Source organism: Lissotriton vulgaris, chromosome 4_1 (genome assembly GCF_964263255.1).
Source record: "Lissotriton vulgaris chromosome 4_1, aLisVul1.2, whole genome shotgun sequence".
Taxonomy (NCBI): Eukaryota; Metazoa; Chordata; class Amphibia; order Caudata; family Salamandridae; genus Lissotriton; species Lissotriton vulgaris.
The window spans coordinates 169,442,601-169,459,813 of record NC_141691.1 but is presented as its reverse complement, the minus strand read 5'-3'; the positions used below and the strand labels follow the sequence as shown (position 1 = coordinate 169,459,813).

At 50.2% G+C, this 17,213-nt stretch overlaps 1 protein-coding gene across 2 annotated transcripts in view; it reads right to left on the bottom strand.

Annotated features, from left to right (window-relative positions):
* COL4A6 (collagen type IV alpha 6 chain) overlaps positions 1-17,213 on the bottom strand; it is a 759,488-nt gene that overhangs the window by 335,734 nt on the left and 406,541 nt on the right. For both annotated transcript variants that reach the window (XM_086918466.1, XM_086918467.1), the window contains exon 9: positions 10,977-11,012. In XM_086918466.1, the coding sequence (XP_086774592.1) occupies positions 10,977-11,012 (36 nt within the window). The remainder of the gene's footprint in view (positions 1-10,976; positions 11,013-17,213) is intronic.

Below are 17,213 nucleotides of genomic sequence, written 5' to 3'. Positions count from 1 at the left end.
GAGCTTTTGCCTGAAGAGATTGTAAAGAAATGGCTCTATTTTGCCCCAGCAATCCCTCAGTCTTTTCATTAGCAGCCTGTTTACACATGGCAGTCTGGCCTGCACCTTTTGTTTGATGTTGCTTAGAAAAAAGCCTTATCAGCCAAAAAACGTAGAAAAATATTTGTTTACGTTTTAAAGGTTGTTGAGGTCAAGAGGGATGTTTTTGTCCTATCTCTTCAGGTAAGAGAAAGTTCTTGCTCCAGACCCATAGTGCACTTGAGGGCCATTGGAAGATATCAGAATGCTTCTTTTGCGGACCTGTAAAAATTGCTGTAGCTGCAATGAGAGCATTCCGATTGGCTGGAAAGCTCCCTGCATTTCATCCAGGCCGCTAACATTTCTAGCAGAGGATTCTTTTTAAATCTGAACTAAAAATCGTTATTCATCGAAACCCTAAATGATTACGTGATAATGATTAGGGTTTGAAGAGCAACAACTTGTGTTTTTTAAGTGAAAGGATGTTAAAATATCTAATTTGATAGGCTCTTTTGTCTTGTTTTATAGGTTCAACAAAATTCATCCTGAAGAAGGGAATTTTCTTGCTGAAATATGCTGAGGCTTATCATACTTAATCCAAAATTACAGCTGTTTTGAATAAACAATAACATGAATCATCTTCGCTAAGTACTGCAATATAAATGAAGTTCATTCCATCACAGTGTGAACTTCTCACTTCAGGGAAATAATGCATACATTTTTTTTTACCATTATTTATTTATTTAATTGTGATCTGGGTGTCTGAGCGGAGTACCTAAATATGCCAACGTATTGTTACTGGAAAGCTTGAGACTGATTACAAGGGTGTTTACATGTTTTATGCAGTGAAACAAAAGTTATGACTGGCCAAGCAAAATGGGCAGGAATTTCCCACCCCCAGAGTTACTGATACAGGGGTATCGGTAACTACCGGGCTTGGGAAAATCCAGCCCATTACAAGTTGGACCCTAACAGACCACTAAGAAATAAAGAATTACTGGGGAAAATCTGTTACACTGGTACTAATTCCCCTGGTAATTTCACATTTTTCTCCATGCTCGCACACAGATTTTGTCTGTTTTCAGCAGCCGAAATCTCCGGGTAAAATACAAAGATCCGTGGTTCTTCCACAAATCTCATAATTCCGAAGCTGTTTCTGGCCCTATGGGAATTAATAGGTCATTCATATTGAGGGCCTTCTATGCTTGCAATTTGGAAGACTGCCTTGAAAAAGTATCAGCAAGTGGCAACCCTTCCTTCTGCTGTAAAAAGTAACTGCTCCTAGCAGTCAAGTGCTGGGCAGAATAATTCAATATAGTAGGCTGTGAGCTTTAGGCTTCATTGAGGTTTGCTGACCTGAAATCAAGTTATAAATCAAGTTAATCCGGAATCAATTTCAAACCCTTATAAACTTGTAGGTGAAGGATACCTCGAATATAAATGAGATATGTAAACACTTACAATAATTTAATTTACAAAACATGCTTAAAGATAATAGCTGCATTAGAACTTTGCTTCATCTTCAATACCAATTTTTTTGCTAGGACTTTGGAATCAATGTTCACCTTGGAAAGAGTAGTGGACAGATGCCAAAGTATTGTGTGCTCATAACCTATGGAGTAACTTTCTGAGACAAGCATTGGCAAAGCCAATAGGTCTGGCTTGCTTTCCGAATCCTGACTATAATGTCAAAAAAGTCTGCTGCAGTGAACATAACAAAACAGAAACGGACTGCCTTCAATATATAGAGCAACTATGAGACAAAGAATATAATGTGTGGTGCTGCAGCGTACTTTGAGATGTAAAACAGTCCCTCATGCATTACAATACAAGAGTACTCTAGGAAGCGGAATGATACACCAAACTCTGGGAAAAGGCAAAGCCCACACTGTGCATATTTTAAAGAATTGGTAACAATAGGTAAACAGACAACTGTGCTGCAAAGCCAGACCTAAAATTAGCATTGTCAAAGCCAATAGGTCTCACCTATGAGATTTTTAGCCGTGGTGTACAGCAGAGCGGTTAAAACCTGAGAACCAAGGGTGCGCGGACGGGGCTGGGGAGGCAAGCGAACAACAGAAGGTGGGTTTTTAGGGGTGGTGAAGCAAACTGACAATAGAGTGCGGCTGGGAGGGCTTGGGGAAGCAAGCAGGCAACAGAGTGTGCAGGAGGGGTTGGGGTGGCAATCTAACAATGGAGAAGTAATGGGGAAGCAAGCTGACAATGGGGTTATATTTAGATATGATGGGATGAGGAGCAAGGTGACAATGGAGGGTGGGCAGGAGGGACTAGGGCAACATGTTGACAACAGAGAAGCTAACTGACAATGGAGGGCAGGTGGGAGGGGTCGGGGCAGCAAGGTGAAATTGCAGAGCGGCAGGTAGCCCTGGGAGAGAAGCTGACAACAAAGGGAGGGCAGGAAGGGCTGGGGCAGCAAGCTGAAAATAAAGGGTTGGCAGGAGGGTATTGGAAAGCAAGCTGACACAAAAGGGTAGGTGGGAGTGGCTGGATCAGTAAGACAAAAAAAAGAGGGAGGGTGTGAGGAACTGGGCCCGCAAGCTGAAAATGGTTCAGCACATGGACTACGGAGGGCAAGCGAGAGCAGATGGGGAAACACACAGACAATGGAGGGAGGGTCTGAAGAAGCAAACAGACAATGAAGGGTGGGTGAGAGGGCTGGAGTAGAAAATGGACAAGGGGCTGGTGGGGAAGTAAGAACAGCAAGGGAAGGTAGGCAGTGAGGAAGCAAGAATGGCAACTGAGGGAGGCTGAGAAAGAGGAAGACAGAAGGGGGAGAAGTACACAAGGGAGACATCTGGACAACATGCACTCTTGTAGAGCACTTAAATAGAAAATTAGTGCCTAAAAATGAGTAGTGGAAGTACACACGTAATGCATTCAGGATCCAGGGGAGGGGTAAACACAAGAAGAGGAGGGAAAGCCTACAGAAGCTGACCAATAAGGAGCAAGCAAACGAGAGTGACAATAAATTTAATCAATGGTAAGCAGTGGGGGAACACAAGGCCTACTGTAAGCTAACAACATGTGTCGCAAAAGACAGTGCATGCAAAGTTTTAGGCAAGACCTAAAAAGGAAGAAAAGCAACATGATGTCCTGAGACCTGTGAGATCAATGTGGCATAAGTCTCACACCTTTAAAACAAATGTAGCGGGGGCGTGGCCAAGATGGCGGCGTGAGCAGACGTGCTTTGTCGGAGCTCCGGCCGCCGGCCGTTAACTAAAGCATATTTTCCAGCAAACGCCCTGAACCGAGCACTTCCCCGGCGGGCCTGAGGCCAGCATTGCTGCGGGGGGGTGCAGGACGGCTGTACGGCCGGTTCCCGGCGCGGAACCCCGGCTGGACCTGGCCCGGAGATCTGGTGGCGCTGAGGGCCTGGAGGGAGCGCGGCGGGACAACGAGGCCGCGGGAGGCGGAGCTTGCACGCCGCGTCGAAGGTGCCTGTGCCCGGCGGCTGCTGCGACGGCGAGCCCGGCCCGCGCTACTGAGCGCGAGGCCCCCGCGATCACCTGTTGGGGGCTTCTGCGGGCTCGCCACGCTGACCTGCAGCCTATCGGAGTGCCCAGCTGGTGGTGATCAACGACGGACCTGGCCTGGGTCGAGTGTGGGAACCCAGGACAAGGAGGTGAGGAGCGGTGGAGGAGGGGGCCCCCACCCCCCCCGGCCCAGCGGACCCCCTTGCACGTGGGGCCACCGAGTGACAGCGGAGGCCGGCTGGCACCCCCGCAGGCACGTCCGCTAGCGGCACAACACGGCGGCAGTCTGGGACGACCGAGACCACGATCCGCCAGCGCTGGGCCTATCGGCGTGGCCCCCCGCGGCCACTGGTCCCCGCTTGCAGCACCGGCCCAATCCTTGGCTGACTCTGCGCGCCTGGACATTCGGCGGGAGAGGGGGTGGCCTGTCGGCACGGGGGCACGGAGAGGATCCACGGGGACCCCGCACGTGGTGGGACAGCGCGGGGCCTCTCACCCTGCCCGACGTGGTGGCGCTGACGCTGGGGACACCCACACTGGTAGCCGAGCCCTCCCAACCGCTGCCCCCCCGGAGGTGAGCGGGCCCCCCTTGCTGCGAAGAGGCCCCTGTGACCATACTGAGCTCTCACCCTCTGGACAGTGCAACGCGGTGTGCCGCGGGCGCCATCTTGGGCAGCTTCCCGCCCGGCCTGGCCGGCGCTTCCCGCCTCGTCCTCTGGACCCGGCGCCCATGGGGAAGCGGAATGGCCCCGCGGGGCCAAATCCCCGGGGAGACACGGACAAGCAGACGGTGGCCTCGTCGCCCCCTGGGGGAGCGGACCCCGAGGCTCCAGTCACGCGGTCCTTTCTGGAGTCCCTGTTCACTGGGCTGAGGGAGGACATCCACGCCCTAAAGAAGGAGCTCCAGGACGAGATCAAAGAGGTCCGCCGCGACACCGCTGCCATAGGGGAGAGAGTGGCAGACCTGGAAACGAAGAGCGACACACGGGACGCCGAAATAGGGGCCCTGAGGCAGGAGCTGGCCCGCATCCATGACCAGCAGGTGGATCTCCAGACGCATGCCGAGGATCTGGAGAACCGCTCCCGGCGGCATAATATCAGGATCCGAGGAGTGAAACTGGCCCCGGACACGGAGGACCTCTTTCAGTTCACACAGGGTCTCTTCAACCACATCTTGGGCCGACAGGCGGACGCCCCCCTGCGACTGGACAGAGCCCATCGGACGGGCCCGCCGAGGGCCGACGCAACGCACCCGCCGGACATCCTGGTGTGCGTGCAGGACTTCAGGACAAAAGAGGAGATCCTAAGCAAGGCACACCACATGGAGAGTATCACCTTTGGCGACCATTCCCCGGCGCTTTACCAGGACCTGGCTGCACTTACCCTAGAGAAACGGCGCACCTTTCGGCCAGTAACGGCGGAACTGAGACAGCGCAACATTTCCTACAGCTGGGGGCACCCCTTCCGCCTGGTGTTTCGGCTTGGCAATGTCCTCCATCAGCCACGCACCCTCAGAGACGCCTGCCGCGTGCTGGGCCTGGAGGAGCAGGTGGTCGACGATGGGTCACCGGGAGAAAAGACTTCTAACGAGGTTGGCCCAGGTCGCTGGCAGCAGCAACGGCGCAGGCGCAGGCCGAGACGCCCCGCGGCAACTGAGATTGAAGAGGGGCAGAGGGCTGCGGTGGAGACAGTGGCGCAGGGCCTGGTGCCGGCAAACAATGGCTGACCGCTGGGTGAGCGACGCACTAGTTCCGCAAGCCATGGTTGGTTCGGGCTAATCTAGTCCGGCGGCGGGAGCGCGTGCAGAGCGCTCCTTGGTCTTCCCTGATGGTGACTCTGTCTATTCGTCTGTGGCGGAGTGCTTCGAGCGGGCCGACCTGCTTGCGGCGCCACCACTGCCCCCATTCTACGGACTTACCTTACCACGGGTCCAGCGGCCATGTGCCTGGACCTGGGACAATGTTGGACCACATTTCTTTGCCAGTTGGGGAGAAGGGTTGGGTAGGGGGGCGGGCTCGGGGAGTTGGATGGGAAGCGTTTGCACCGAGGGAGGGGGGGATCCGGGCGGGGAGGTCGCTCCGGTTGAGCAGGGACAGGGGGGGACTGTCGGGGATGGGGGGGAGTTGGGGGGAGAGGGGCGAGGGGCGGGGGGCTCTCCTTGTCCAGGGGGTGCTGACATCACGGGAGGTGCTGACGGGGCTCCCGGCGCAATATCTTCCGCGACCTGCTGGCCTACTGTCACGGCCTCCGGGTGGGTTTGGCGTCTTTCTCACTATCCCAGACATGCCACGACACCTCACAGTGCTCACGCTTAACGTGCGGGGTCTCAACAGTCCGAACAAGCGCAGGGCGATACTATCCTGTCTCGAGCGCTCTAAGGCGGATATCTGCCTTCTTCAAGAAACACATCTTCTGCGCAGCGACCAGCATAGGCTTAAATCACGCGCCTTTCCATGGCAGTTCTTCTCCTCCTCCCTGAAGAAGGCGGCAGGGGTGGCGATCCTAGTGGCTAAATCCTTTGAGGGAAGGGTTCTCCAGAAAGAGGCCGAAATTAAAGGGCGGCTTCTGCTCTATAGCTTCCAAATTGCAGGCCACACCTTGCTAGTGGGCTCCGTCTATGGCCCGAATGAGGGGCAGGAAAGGTTCTTACATACAGTTCTAGAGACCGCTACATCCACCACGCACACTCACTTGCTGCTGGGGGGGGACCTCAACATCGTGTTCCATAATACGGCGGACCGCTCAGGCCAAAGATCCGGGCAGGTAGGGGCGCTCACGGCAGCGGGGCATGCACACTTAGCAGACTTGGGCCTCACCGATTTATGGCGACACACACACCCCCTAACCACTGCCTATACGTATTACTCGGCGGCGCACAAAACATATGCGAGACTGGATTACTTTCTGGGCTCCTCTCAACTGGCGTTACAGGTCGAGGGAGTGGAGATACTGCCAGCCGCACTATCGGATCACTCCCCAGTGGTGGCGACGCTTCGGGTGGGAGCCATGCCGGCTCCACAACGCCACTGGAGGCTGCGAGACGGACTCCTACAGCTGCCTGACACCCAGACCCGGCTCACAGCCGCGATTAACCACTTTCTGGAACACAACGCCAATGATGATACCACGAAGGCCACCCAGTGGGCGGCCCTCAAAGCAGTCCTGCGCGGGGAAATCATCTCCATCGCCACGGCCAATAACAAAGAGAGGGCGCTGAAGCGTGCCGAACTTACCCAACGGGTGGCAGAACTGGAACAGATGCACCAGCGCACAGGGGCGGCCAGGGCATGGCGACAGTTGTGCGCCGAACGGAAGATGCTGGCGGCCTTGGATCAGGACGTGGCGGAATACGCTGCTATGCGTCTCAAACACGCCTACTACACCGGGGGCGACCGTTGCGGGAGGCTTCTGGCGAGCAGGCTACGGGCACAGACTCAGAGGCAACAAGTGCGCTCTCTCCTGTCGGCCGATGGCGACCAGATTGCGGAAGACGCGGCAATTGCCGCGGCCTTCGGCAATTTTTATGCGGCGCTCTACGACGCAGATCACCTGGACCCCAGTGCCGGTCCGGCCTACTTGCAGGGCGCGGAGCTCCCCACCCTTACCCCAGCTCAAGCAGACTTTCTGGAGCGGCCCATAGGCCTGGAGGAGGTCATCTCGGCTATTGCCCGCCTCAAGGTGGGGAAATCCCCGGGACCCGACGGCTATACCGCGGCATTTTACAAGACCTTTTGTCAGCAACTTGCCCCTCTCTTGCGCGACCTATTTAACACATTTGACACGCCCGGTGCCATACACCCGGACCTACTGGAGGCGTCTATCTCTGTTATTCCCAAACCGGGCCGTGATCCGGCAGCCTGCGGTTCATACAGGCCCATCTCGCTACTGAACGTAGACTTGAAGCTCTACACTGGCATACTAGCGAGCCGCATTGCACCATATATGCAACAGCTGGTAGACCCCGATCAGGCGGGCTTTATCCCTCAGCGGCAGACCAGCGACAACACCAGGCGGGTGCTGCACCTCATTGAGGCCGGGTCGCGCACTAAACCCGGCTGCATGCTCCTCACCATCGACGCGGAGAAAGCCTTCGACAGAGTGCATTGGCCATACCTCGATCAGGCCCTCCGCCACTTCGGCTTTGGGGAAAAACTCCGCCATCGCATCTTCAACTGCTACCGCCGGCCCAACGCCGCGGTTAGGGTGAACGGTCATACCTCCCCGAGGTTCGACATTGGCAGAGGCACGCGCCAAGGCTGCCCTCTGTCACCGCTCCTATTCGCACTGTATATGGAGCCGATGGCTCAAAGAGTGCGGCAGCACGCTCGCATTTCTGGTATCAAATTTGGAGCCGACACGCACAAGATCAGCCTGTACGCTGACGACGTTTTGCTGTCCCTTACCGACCCGATGCAATCCCTGCGTGCTCTCTTTGTGGAGCTCCACACCTTTGCCCTGGCCTCGGGGTTTAAAATCAACGAAGCCAAATCCGAAGCCCTGAACGTCTCCCTGAGCCCAGATGTGGTGGCCGAGATTAAATCGGAATTCAAGATTCAATGGTCGGACGCAACCGTCCCGTACCTAGGCGTGCGCCTGGCTCCTACTGTTGGGGGCACTGCGCAAGTCAATTACGAGGCCCTCACACACAAGCTCCGGGAGCAGCTCCGGCGTTGGAGGCCACTTACGCTGTCATGGCTGGGCAGAATTGCCGCAGGCAAGATGACACTGCTGCCGCAGATCCTATATCTGTTTCAGACGCTCCCCGTGAACCCCCCGAAGGGATGGCTTCAACAGACCCAATCGGATCTGTCGCGGTTCATTTGGAACGGCCGGCGGCCTAGGTTTAAGCACACTCTCGCCGCTCTGCCCCCGGCGAACGGGGGGGTCGGCGTGCCCGACCTCACCCTGTACTTCCAGGCAGCACAGCTGCGCACCTTTGTGGAATGGTTCCAGCTGGAGTCCGGCAAACACTGGCTCTTCTTGGACCAGGCCGTGGCCGGCCGTACCCTCCAGGGCGTGCCTTTCCTACCACGCCGACACCGGCCCCCTAACCTGTACGCCTCTGAAATCACTAGTACCGCCCTGCGAGTGTGGGACAGAGTGGCTGTGGCCAAGGGGCTGACCACCTTCCCCTCACCTATGACTCCCATCTTTGAAAACCCAGACTTCTCGCCGGGCTTGAACGCCGGAGCATTCACGACGTGGCGGGCGACACCCTGTAGAGCAGCGGGACACATGTTCGACGTCAAGGGGATCCTCCCGTTCCAGCAGGTCAAGGCGGATTACGGCGTGGCCGAATCGGAACGCTTGCAATACCTGCAGGTGCGCCACTGGGTGCTTCACCCCTCGATCCGGCCCGGGGCCCAACGGCACCTCACACCCTACGAACGGTGGCTGCTGACACGCACCTCGGACAAGAAATTGATTTCAGATCTATATCAGCAGCTCCTTCTCACTCAGGCACACACGTACAACGCGGGACAAGTCCGGTGGGAAAGGGACCTGGGGAGACAGCTCACTCGGAAAGAATGGGAGGGGGTTTACCATAGGGCCAGACACTCGGCGCACCACACCGGGCTTACCGAGACATTGACTAAGGTAGCCACATACTGGTACCACACCCCTGAGAGACTGCATCAATGGGATGCCCGAATAAGTGACAGATGCTGGAGAGGGTGTGGGGGTTTGGGTACTCTGGAACACCTGCTGTGGAGCTGTGAGGCGCTGCGCCCCTACTGGGACCCCATCCTGGACCTCATAGATGCACATCTAGACACGCAACTGCCGCGCTTCCCAGCATACATTATTCTAGGCCTCCCAAACGCCCTCACATACCCTCTGAAATCCTGGAGAGGACGCTTGATCGCGCTTGCGCTTGGGGCTGCGGTCCAAAACATTGTGGCTCACTGGAGGGCGGTTCAGGCCCCGCAGCAATTGGGGTGGCTTCACCGGCTCTGGGCGATCCTGGGGATGGAGAAACTGTCACTGGCGGCAGCTGGGAGGGGGGCGGAATTTGCGGAACTCTGGCGGCCATTCCTCGCCCTGCTTACCGGGGAGTTTCGGGAGGTGAGCTGCCCACGCTACCTGCGCCTGCTACGCCTGGCAGAAACACCTCTCCCAGACCCCAATACTCACACCCGTAAACGCACGGGCCCTGCGCGCGCAGCGCCAACTGACTGTTAGTGGCGGAACACGACCGATAGAGCAATCCCGGAAATGGACAAGGAGAGGGGTGGGCTGGGGTGGGAAGGGTAGGGGGGTTGTTTACAGTTCTTTGTTTCTCAAAGTTATGCTAGCACTGATTAGCTTGCACCGTTGTAGCACCTCTTATGACGCGGCCGGCCCAGTTGGGTTGTAGGCGGCTTGCTGTGTTAACAAGATGATGTTCCCGCTGGCCTCGTGTTGGGTGTCAGTGGGGTTGCTGACCTAGGCCTCCCTGGAGTGGAGACGGCCCCTACAGATGTCTCAGAGGTGCATTTCTTTGCCTGTGCTCAATAAATATTTAATACATAAAACAAATGTAGCACATGTCGGATGAAGAGACCTGGGAGTCCTGCTAGCACAGGATTGACTGAATAAAAAAGGATTCTGATACACCAAGCTGATGAAATAGTGGTTTCTCAGAATATTATAATTCAAATGCCGGTCAGCATGTATGACGGCACATTCCCTCAGCCCCAGAAGAGATTATTCACAAATATGTGTTTGTGTCAGAAGATAATAGTGCTGCACATTCTATAGATATTTTTGGTGGTATTTTTATAGGAAGCTTGGTTTGTGCTCTACAAATTTAAATACATACATACATACATATACATTTTAAATTAAGGAAATCTGGTATATTTAAAATAATATATCAACCTTACAGTTCTAATAAACTTGAAAGACAGTTTTGGGCGAAACAGAGTAAAGGAAAAAGAGTGAAAAGGCTTCATATAACATATTCAAATAGGGTCTGCCGATGCATAATGCACCTTCAAGTTACTTGTGCAGAGGTCAAGTGAGCCTGTTCAGAAATACCGAGAAAAAGTTTCCAATGATATTAATAGTTTATTCAGCTGAGTTACAATTCAGCTATACTCTCCTATTAACAAGCCAAAGTTGGTAAAATTGTGAAGTGCTTCAAATACTGCGTTTCAGACTCAAGCTCATTAACTCGTGATTCTCATCTGCAGATTATACCATCATCCCAAATTTGCATTTGAGGCATTTGAGGTCACCTGATAGTAGCAGCATGTAAAAAAAGAGAGAGAAAGAATCAGCACAAATCTGGCCAAATTCAAATAATATAGCATCCTAAGAGAGAAAGCCAATCCTACGAGGCATTGCAGGGACTGCTAAGTGACATTTCATCATACACAGCACATGGATGTCTTGTTCTGAATAATAGCACAATAGGGACAAACAAAACCATCTGTGGTCTGAAGAAAATACGGAAATTAATTGAACGAAAAATATACTTACAATAATGCCCTCCAAACCAGGAAATCCGTCAACCCCCTAAAATGTACATAATAAGAATGAAATCTTTAGGAAACTGATTTATGCACATAGAACAGACAACTAATCTCAATGTCTTTCACCAGGCCAACTTTCACAAAAGAAGTTGAAAAGAAAGGACTACACCTTTCCTAAGCTGCAAACTTTCATATCTTTTCAGTCTTTGCCCTGCACCTTCTTAGTTGTAAACTTTCATAGCTACTTCAGACTTTGTCCCTCACCTATGAGATTGAAACTTTCATAGCTACTTCAGACTTTGTCCCTCACCTACTGAGATTAAAACTTTCATAGCTATGTCAGTCTTTTTCCTCATCTACTGAGATTGAATATTTCATAGCCTCTTCAGACGTTGTCCCTCACCTACTGAGATTGAAACTTTCATAGCTACTTCAGTCTTTGTCCCTCACCTACTGAGATTGAAACTTTCATAGCTACTTTAGACTTTGTCCAACACCTACTGAGATTGAAACTTTCATAGGTATGTCAGTCTTTTTCCTCACCAAATGAGATTGAAACTTTCATAGCTACTTCAGTCTTTTTCCTCAGCTACTGAGAATGAAACTTTCATAGCTACTTCAGTCTTTTTCCTCACCTACTGAGATTGAAACTTTCATTGCTACTTCAGACTTTGTCAATCACCTACTGATATTGAAACTTTAATTGCTACTTCAGTCCTTTTCCTCACCTACTGAGATTGAAACTTTCATAGCTACTTCAGTCTTTGTCCCTTACCGACTGAGATTGAAACTTTCATAGCTATTTCAGTCTTTGTTCCTCAACTACTGAGAATGAAACTTTGATAGCTATGTCAGTCTTTTTCCTCACCTACTGAGATTGAAACTTTCATAGCCACTTTAGTCTTTTTCCTCACCTACTGAGATTGAAACGTTCATAGCTACTTCAGACTTTGTCCCTCTCATACTGAGATTGAAACTTTCATAGCTACTTCAGACTTTGTCCCTCACCTACTGAGATTGAAACTTTCATAGCTACTTCAGTCTTTGTCCCTTAACTACTGAGAATGAAACTTTCATAGCTATGTCAGTCTTTTTCCTCACCTACTGAGATTGAAACTTTCATAGCCACTTTAGTCTTTTTCCTCACCTACTGAGATTGAAACGTTCATAGCTACTTCAGACTTTGTCCCTCACATACTGAGATTGAAACTTTCATAGCTACTTCAGACTTTGTCCCTCACCTACTGAGATTAAAACTTTCATAGCTACTTCAGACTTTGTCCCTCACCTACTGAGATTAAAACTTTCATAGTTACGTCAGTCTTTTTCCTCACCTACTGAGATTGAAACTTTCATAGCCACTTTAGTCTTTTTCCTCACCTACTGAGGTTGAAACGTTCATAGCCACTTCAGACTTTGTCCCTCACATACTGAGATTTTAACTTTCATAGCTACTTCAGACTTTGTCCCTCACCTACTGAGATTAAAACTTTCATAGCTACGTCAGTCTTTTTCCTCACCTACTGAGATTGAAATGTTCATAGCTACTTCAGACTTTGTCCCTCAACTACTGAGATTGAAACTTACATAGCTACGTCAGTCTTTGTCTCTCACCTACTGAGATTGAAACTTTCATAGCTACTTTAGTCTTTGTCCCTCACCTACTGAGACTTTGGTTTTCATATCTTCTTCGGTATTTGCCCTCCACCTTCTTAGATATAAACTTTCATAGCTACTTCAATCTTGGTCCCTCACTTTATGGGATATAAAATGTAATATCTCCTTCAGTGTTTGTCCCTCGCATTCTCAGATGTAAGCTTTAATGTCTACATCATTCTTTGCCCCTTGCCTACAAAGCTGCAAACCTTTATATCTACTCCAGATTTTGCCACTCACCTGAGAAGCAATCTCTCATATCTAGGTCAGTATTTATTCCTCACCTACTAAACTGCAATCTTTCATATCTATGTCAGCCTTTATTCCTCAAATACTCAGAACATCTTTACTCCTCACCTACTAAGATGCAATCTCGCATATCTACTTCAGTCTGTCCCTTACCTAGTGAGATGCACACTTTCATATCTACTTCAGTCTTTGTCCCTCACATGGTGAGATGCAATCGTCCACGTCTATGTCAGTCTTTCTCCTCAAATATTCAGATGCAGTCTCTCATATCTACTTCAGCCTTTACTCCTCACCTCCTGAGATGCACTCTTCATATCTACTTCAGTCTTTACTCCTCACCTCCTGAGATGTACTCTTTCATATCTACTTCAGTCTTTGTCCCTCTCTTCCTCAGATGTAATCTTTCATATCTACTTGAGTCTTTGTCACTTGTTTATCAGCACTTTTTACATTGCCGGTGAAGTTTTCAATTTTAGTTAGTGTGGTTACCACAGTAAATGATAAACAGCTAGACAGAGCTGCTTTACGACACAAGATCGGTCCTTTCAAGCTTGAAAACCTCTTTATAAGCTAAGCTGGGACACAATGAGTACAAAATACAAATGAAAAGTTCACACACAAGTCTACAGTATAAACCATTCAGTTTACGTGAATTATACAGCCAGCTTCTCAGGAGCTGGACCCTGAATCACAACTGATCGACATCATGCTATTTTGCTACTTATATCAGAGCAGGATAAACAAAAGAAGAATATGTTGTATTGTGCAAAACGATTTTGTCACCAATGGGGCTGTATCAAAAAATCAACCTGAGGCAGCAAACGAATAGTTTCTTACCTGTCGGTGTAGCTTTGCAGCTTGAAGATCTTTCTGGATTCACTATGCTGTGCATTATTCTGCGGTCTAGTGGTTGGGTCCGGAATCGTAGTCTTTTTTCTTTTTCTTTTTTTTTTTTTGTCGCCCACGTGGGCGTCGGTGTCCCACCTTTTGATGTCCTTCCTGGACCGTCGGCGCGCTTCCTGCGGAAGCTCCCACCCTTGGGTGCCATCTTCGGATTCTTTTTTTTTCTTGTTTTTGTGTCATGTTTGTTCATACTTTTCCAATCTTTTCAAGTTCTTCCTTAATGTAAAGGAATTCCAGTTTTGTCTCTTTGAAGTGTCTGATTGTATGTTGTCTTTGTATTTTCTCCTCCTCCTCCTGCCTCATCTTTCTGGCGGAGGTGTGTGGGTTCGCTAGTGAATCCAGAAAGATCTTCAAGCTGCAAAACTACACTGACAGGTAAGAAACTATTTGTTTTGAAGCGTGAATCTTTCTGGATTCACTATGATGTGCATAGCCTTTGTAGCGGTTTGTTATGTTTGTGGCTGCTGGGTGAAAGATGAGCGTTGGTTGTTGAATATATGTTGAAGCACTTTCTGTCCTACTTGTGCTTCCTTGTTCATTTGTATATCCACACAGTAGTGCTTAGTGAACGTGTGCACTGAAGCCCATGCTGCCGCCAGGCATATGTCTTGAATGGGTGTGTTAGCCAGGAAGGCTATTGTTGCTCCCTTTTTCCTGGTAGAGTGGTTTGGTGTCCCTCCTAGTAGTTCTTGACCTGCCTGCCTGTGGCAGAATTGTATAGTTTGTGTGATTCATCTTCCGATGGTGCCCTTTGTTACTAGTCTTCCCAGGAAACTGCTTGCGAAGGACACAAAGAACTGCTTTGTTTTCCTGTGCTCTTTAGTTCTTTCCGGGAAACAAACTTTACAACGCAACTTTTACAACGCACTACCATTACAACGAAACTTTCACAACGCAAGACCCATTACATCGCATGCCATTATAACGCAGTCATTACAACGCATACCATTACAACGCATACCATCACAACGCATGTCATTACAACGCAGTCATTACAACACATACCATTACAACACATACCATTACAACGCATACCATTACAATGCATACCATCACAACGCATACTACCCTTACACTATCCAAAACTTACCCTACTGTTGCACCCCCTGGAGTTAGAATTGTAATTTTCACCCCTACACTATCCAACACTTACCCTACTGATGCACCCCCTGGAGTTAGTATAGTAATTTTTACCCCTACACTATCCAACACTTACCCTACTGTTGCACCCCCTGGAGTTAGAATAGTAATTTGTGTAATGGTATGCGTTGTAATGGTATGCGTTGTAAAGGTAGTATGCGTTGTAATGGAATGCGTTGTAATGCTAGTTTTTAGAAAATTTGTTGTAATGGCATGCATTGTAATGGAATGCGTTGTAAAGGACATTGCATTGAAAAAAATGGGCTGTAAAGGATGCGTTGTAAAAGTATGCGTTTTAACGCCATACATCCGTTCTTTCCATGTAATGCATTACTGGCCTTCTAGCGTCCATAGTCTGTAATGCTCTTTCCGCGCTTGTGGATGGTATCTGTATTGTCTGGTTCATGTCGAGCCTTGACACCACCTTTGCCATAGAGTGTGGGGCCGTTCTCATTACTACCCTGTCATTGTGTATTTGAATGTAGGGTTCCTGTAGCGTCAGCGCTTGTAGCTCGCTTACCCTGCGTAGCGAGGTGAGTGCCACCAGAAAGGCTGTCTTCATTGTGAGCCTTTTTAGTAAGGCCTTATGGATGGGTTCAAAAGGCGCTTTCATAAGCTCTGTAAGAACTAAGTTAAGGTTCCATGCCAGTGGCGGCATCCTTTTATGTGGTGCGATCCTTTTAGCCCCTTCCAGGAATCTCTTTACTACTTCGGATGTAAAGAAGCTCTTTCCTGTCTCCCCTATTGTGTAGGCTACTATAGCTGCTAGGTGTACTCTCAGCGAGGTAGAGCTTAGGTTATTCTTTAGCAGGTGTGTTAAATATTTTAGCACAGTTGATTCCTTGGTCATTTTCTTGTGTAGTTTTTCCCTGATGCACCATTGTGTGAATCTTTTCCATTTTGCCACATAGCACCTCCCTGTGGTAGGTCTCCTTGCCTCCCGTAGCACGTAGTGTGCTCTCTGGGAGTTTTAGGTGTGCAAACTCTACGTCTTCAGGAGCCATGCAGCTAGGCCGAGGCTCTCTGGCTCTGGGTGGAGCACCTCCCCGTTTTGCATGGAGAGCAAGTCTTTCCTTTTTGCGAACTTGTGGGGTGGTCCCTGCGCCATCTCCACTATTTGAGAGGACCAGGTCTACCTGGCCCACTGGAGTGCCACCAGAATCAGTGTCATGTTGCTTTCTCTGCATTTGCTGAGTACCCTGTGTATCAGTGGTATCGGGGGGGGGGGGAGCGTAGGCAAATGTTTTTGACCAGCTTATCCATTGGGGAATTCCCCTGGGATTGTTCCCCTGGTTGCTCGGATGCGAAGTATTGGCATTTTGCATTCTGGTGTGTTGCAAATAGGTCTATCTTTGGTGTTCCCCACTTCTTGAATAGCTTTTGCGTTTCCTGTGCATTGAGTTCCCACTCGTGGGATGCTGATGTCTGTCTGCTGAGCCTCTCTGTTTCCACGTTGTCTTTTCCTGGTAGGTGTATAGCCAGGAGGTCTATTTCTAGTGGGATGGTCCATCTCCATATTTCCTGCGCTAGTTTGGATAGTGGGACCGGTTGTGTTCCTTCCTGTTTGTTGATGTAGAACATCGTTGTTGTGTTGTCGGTTTGTATCAACACTCTCTGCTTGTACAGTTGCTTCTGGAAGGCTTTTAGGGCAAGGAACACAGTTTTTAGTTCTAGGTAGTTGATGTGTTTGATCGCATCTGTTGGAGTCCTCAGACCCCGCACCTTGAGCTGGTTCAAGTGTGCTACCCATCCCCTGTGGGATGCGTCTGTGGTGATGGTCACTGTTGGGTTTGGTGGTGTTTAAGGCTTCCCCCTGGTTATGTTCTCCTTGTTCCACCACGCTATTTCCTCCTGCACTGCGTGCGTTACAACCACAAGATCTTCCCAACTCCCTGTAGCTTGTGACCATTGTTGTTGGAGCCATTCCTGGAATGGTCTCATGTGGAGTCGTATATTGGGGACTAGTTGCATGCAGGACGCCATCATCCCCATGATCTTGCTCGCTGTCCTCACTGTCAGAGCTCGCCTCTTCTGGAATTGACGTGTCTCCTTCAGCAGGGCAAGTGTTCTCTTGTTGCTGGGGAACACCTTGCCCTGTATGGTGTTGATCTGTGCGCCTAGGAAGACCTTCACTTGTTCTGGTTCCATCTAGGATTTCAGCCAGTGTATTGAGAATTCCAGTTCTGTCAGCGTCTCTGTGACCCGCTGTACATGTGTTTGCCATTGTTTGTAGGAACTTGCTTTTATTAGCCAGTTGTCTAGGTAGGGGTATACATAAATCCCTTCCCTCCGTAGG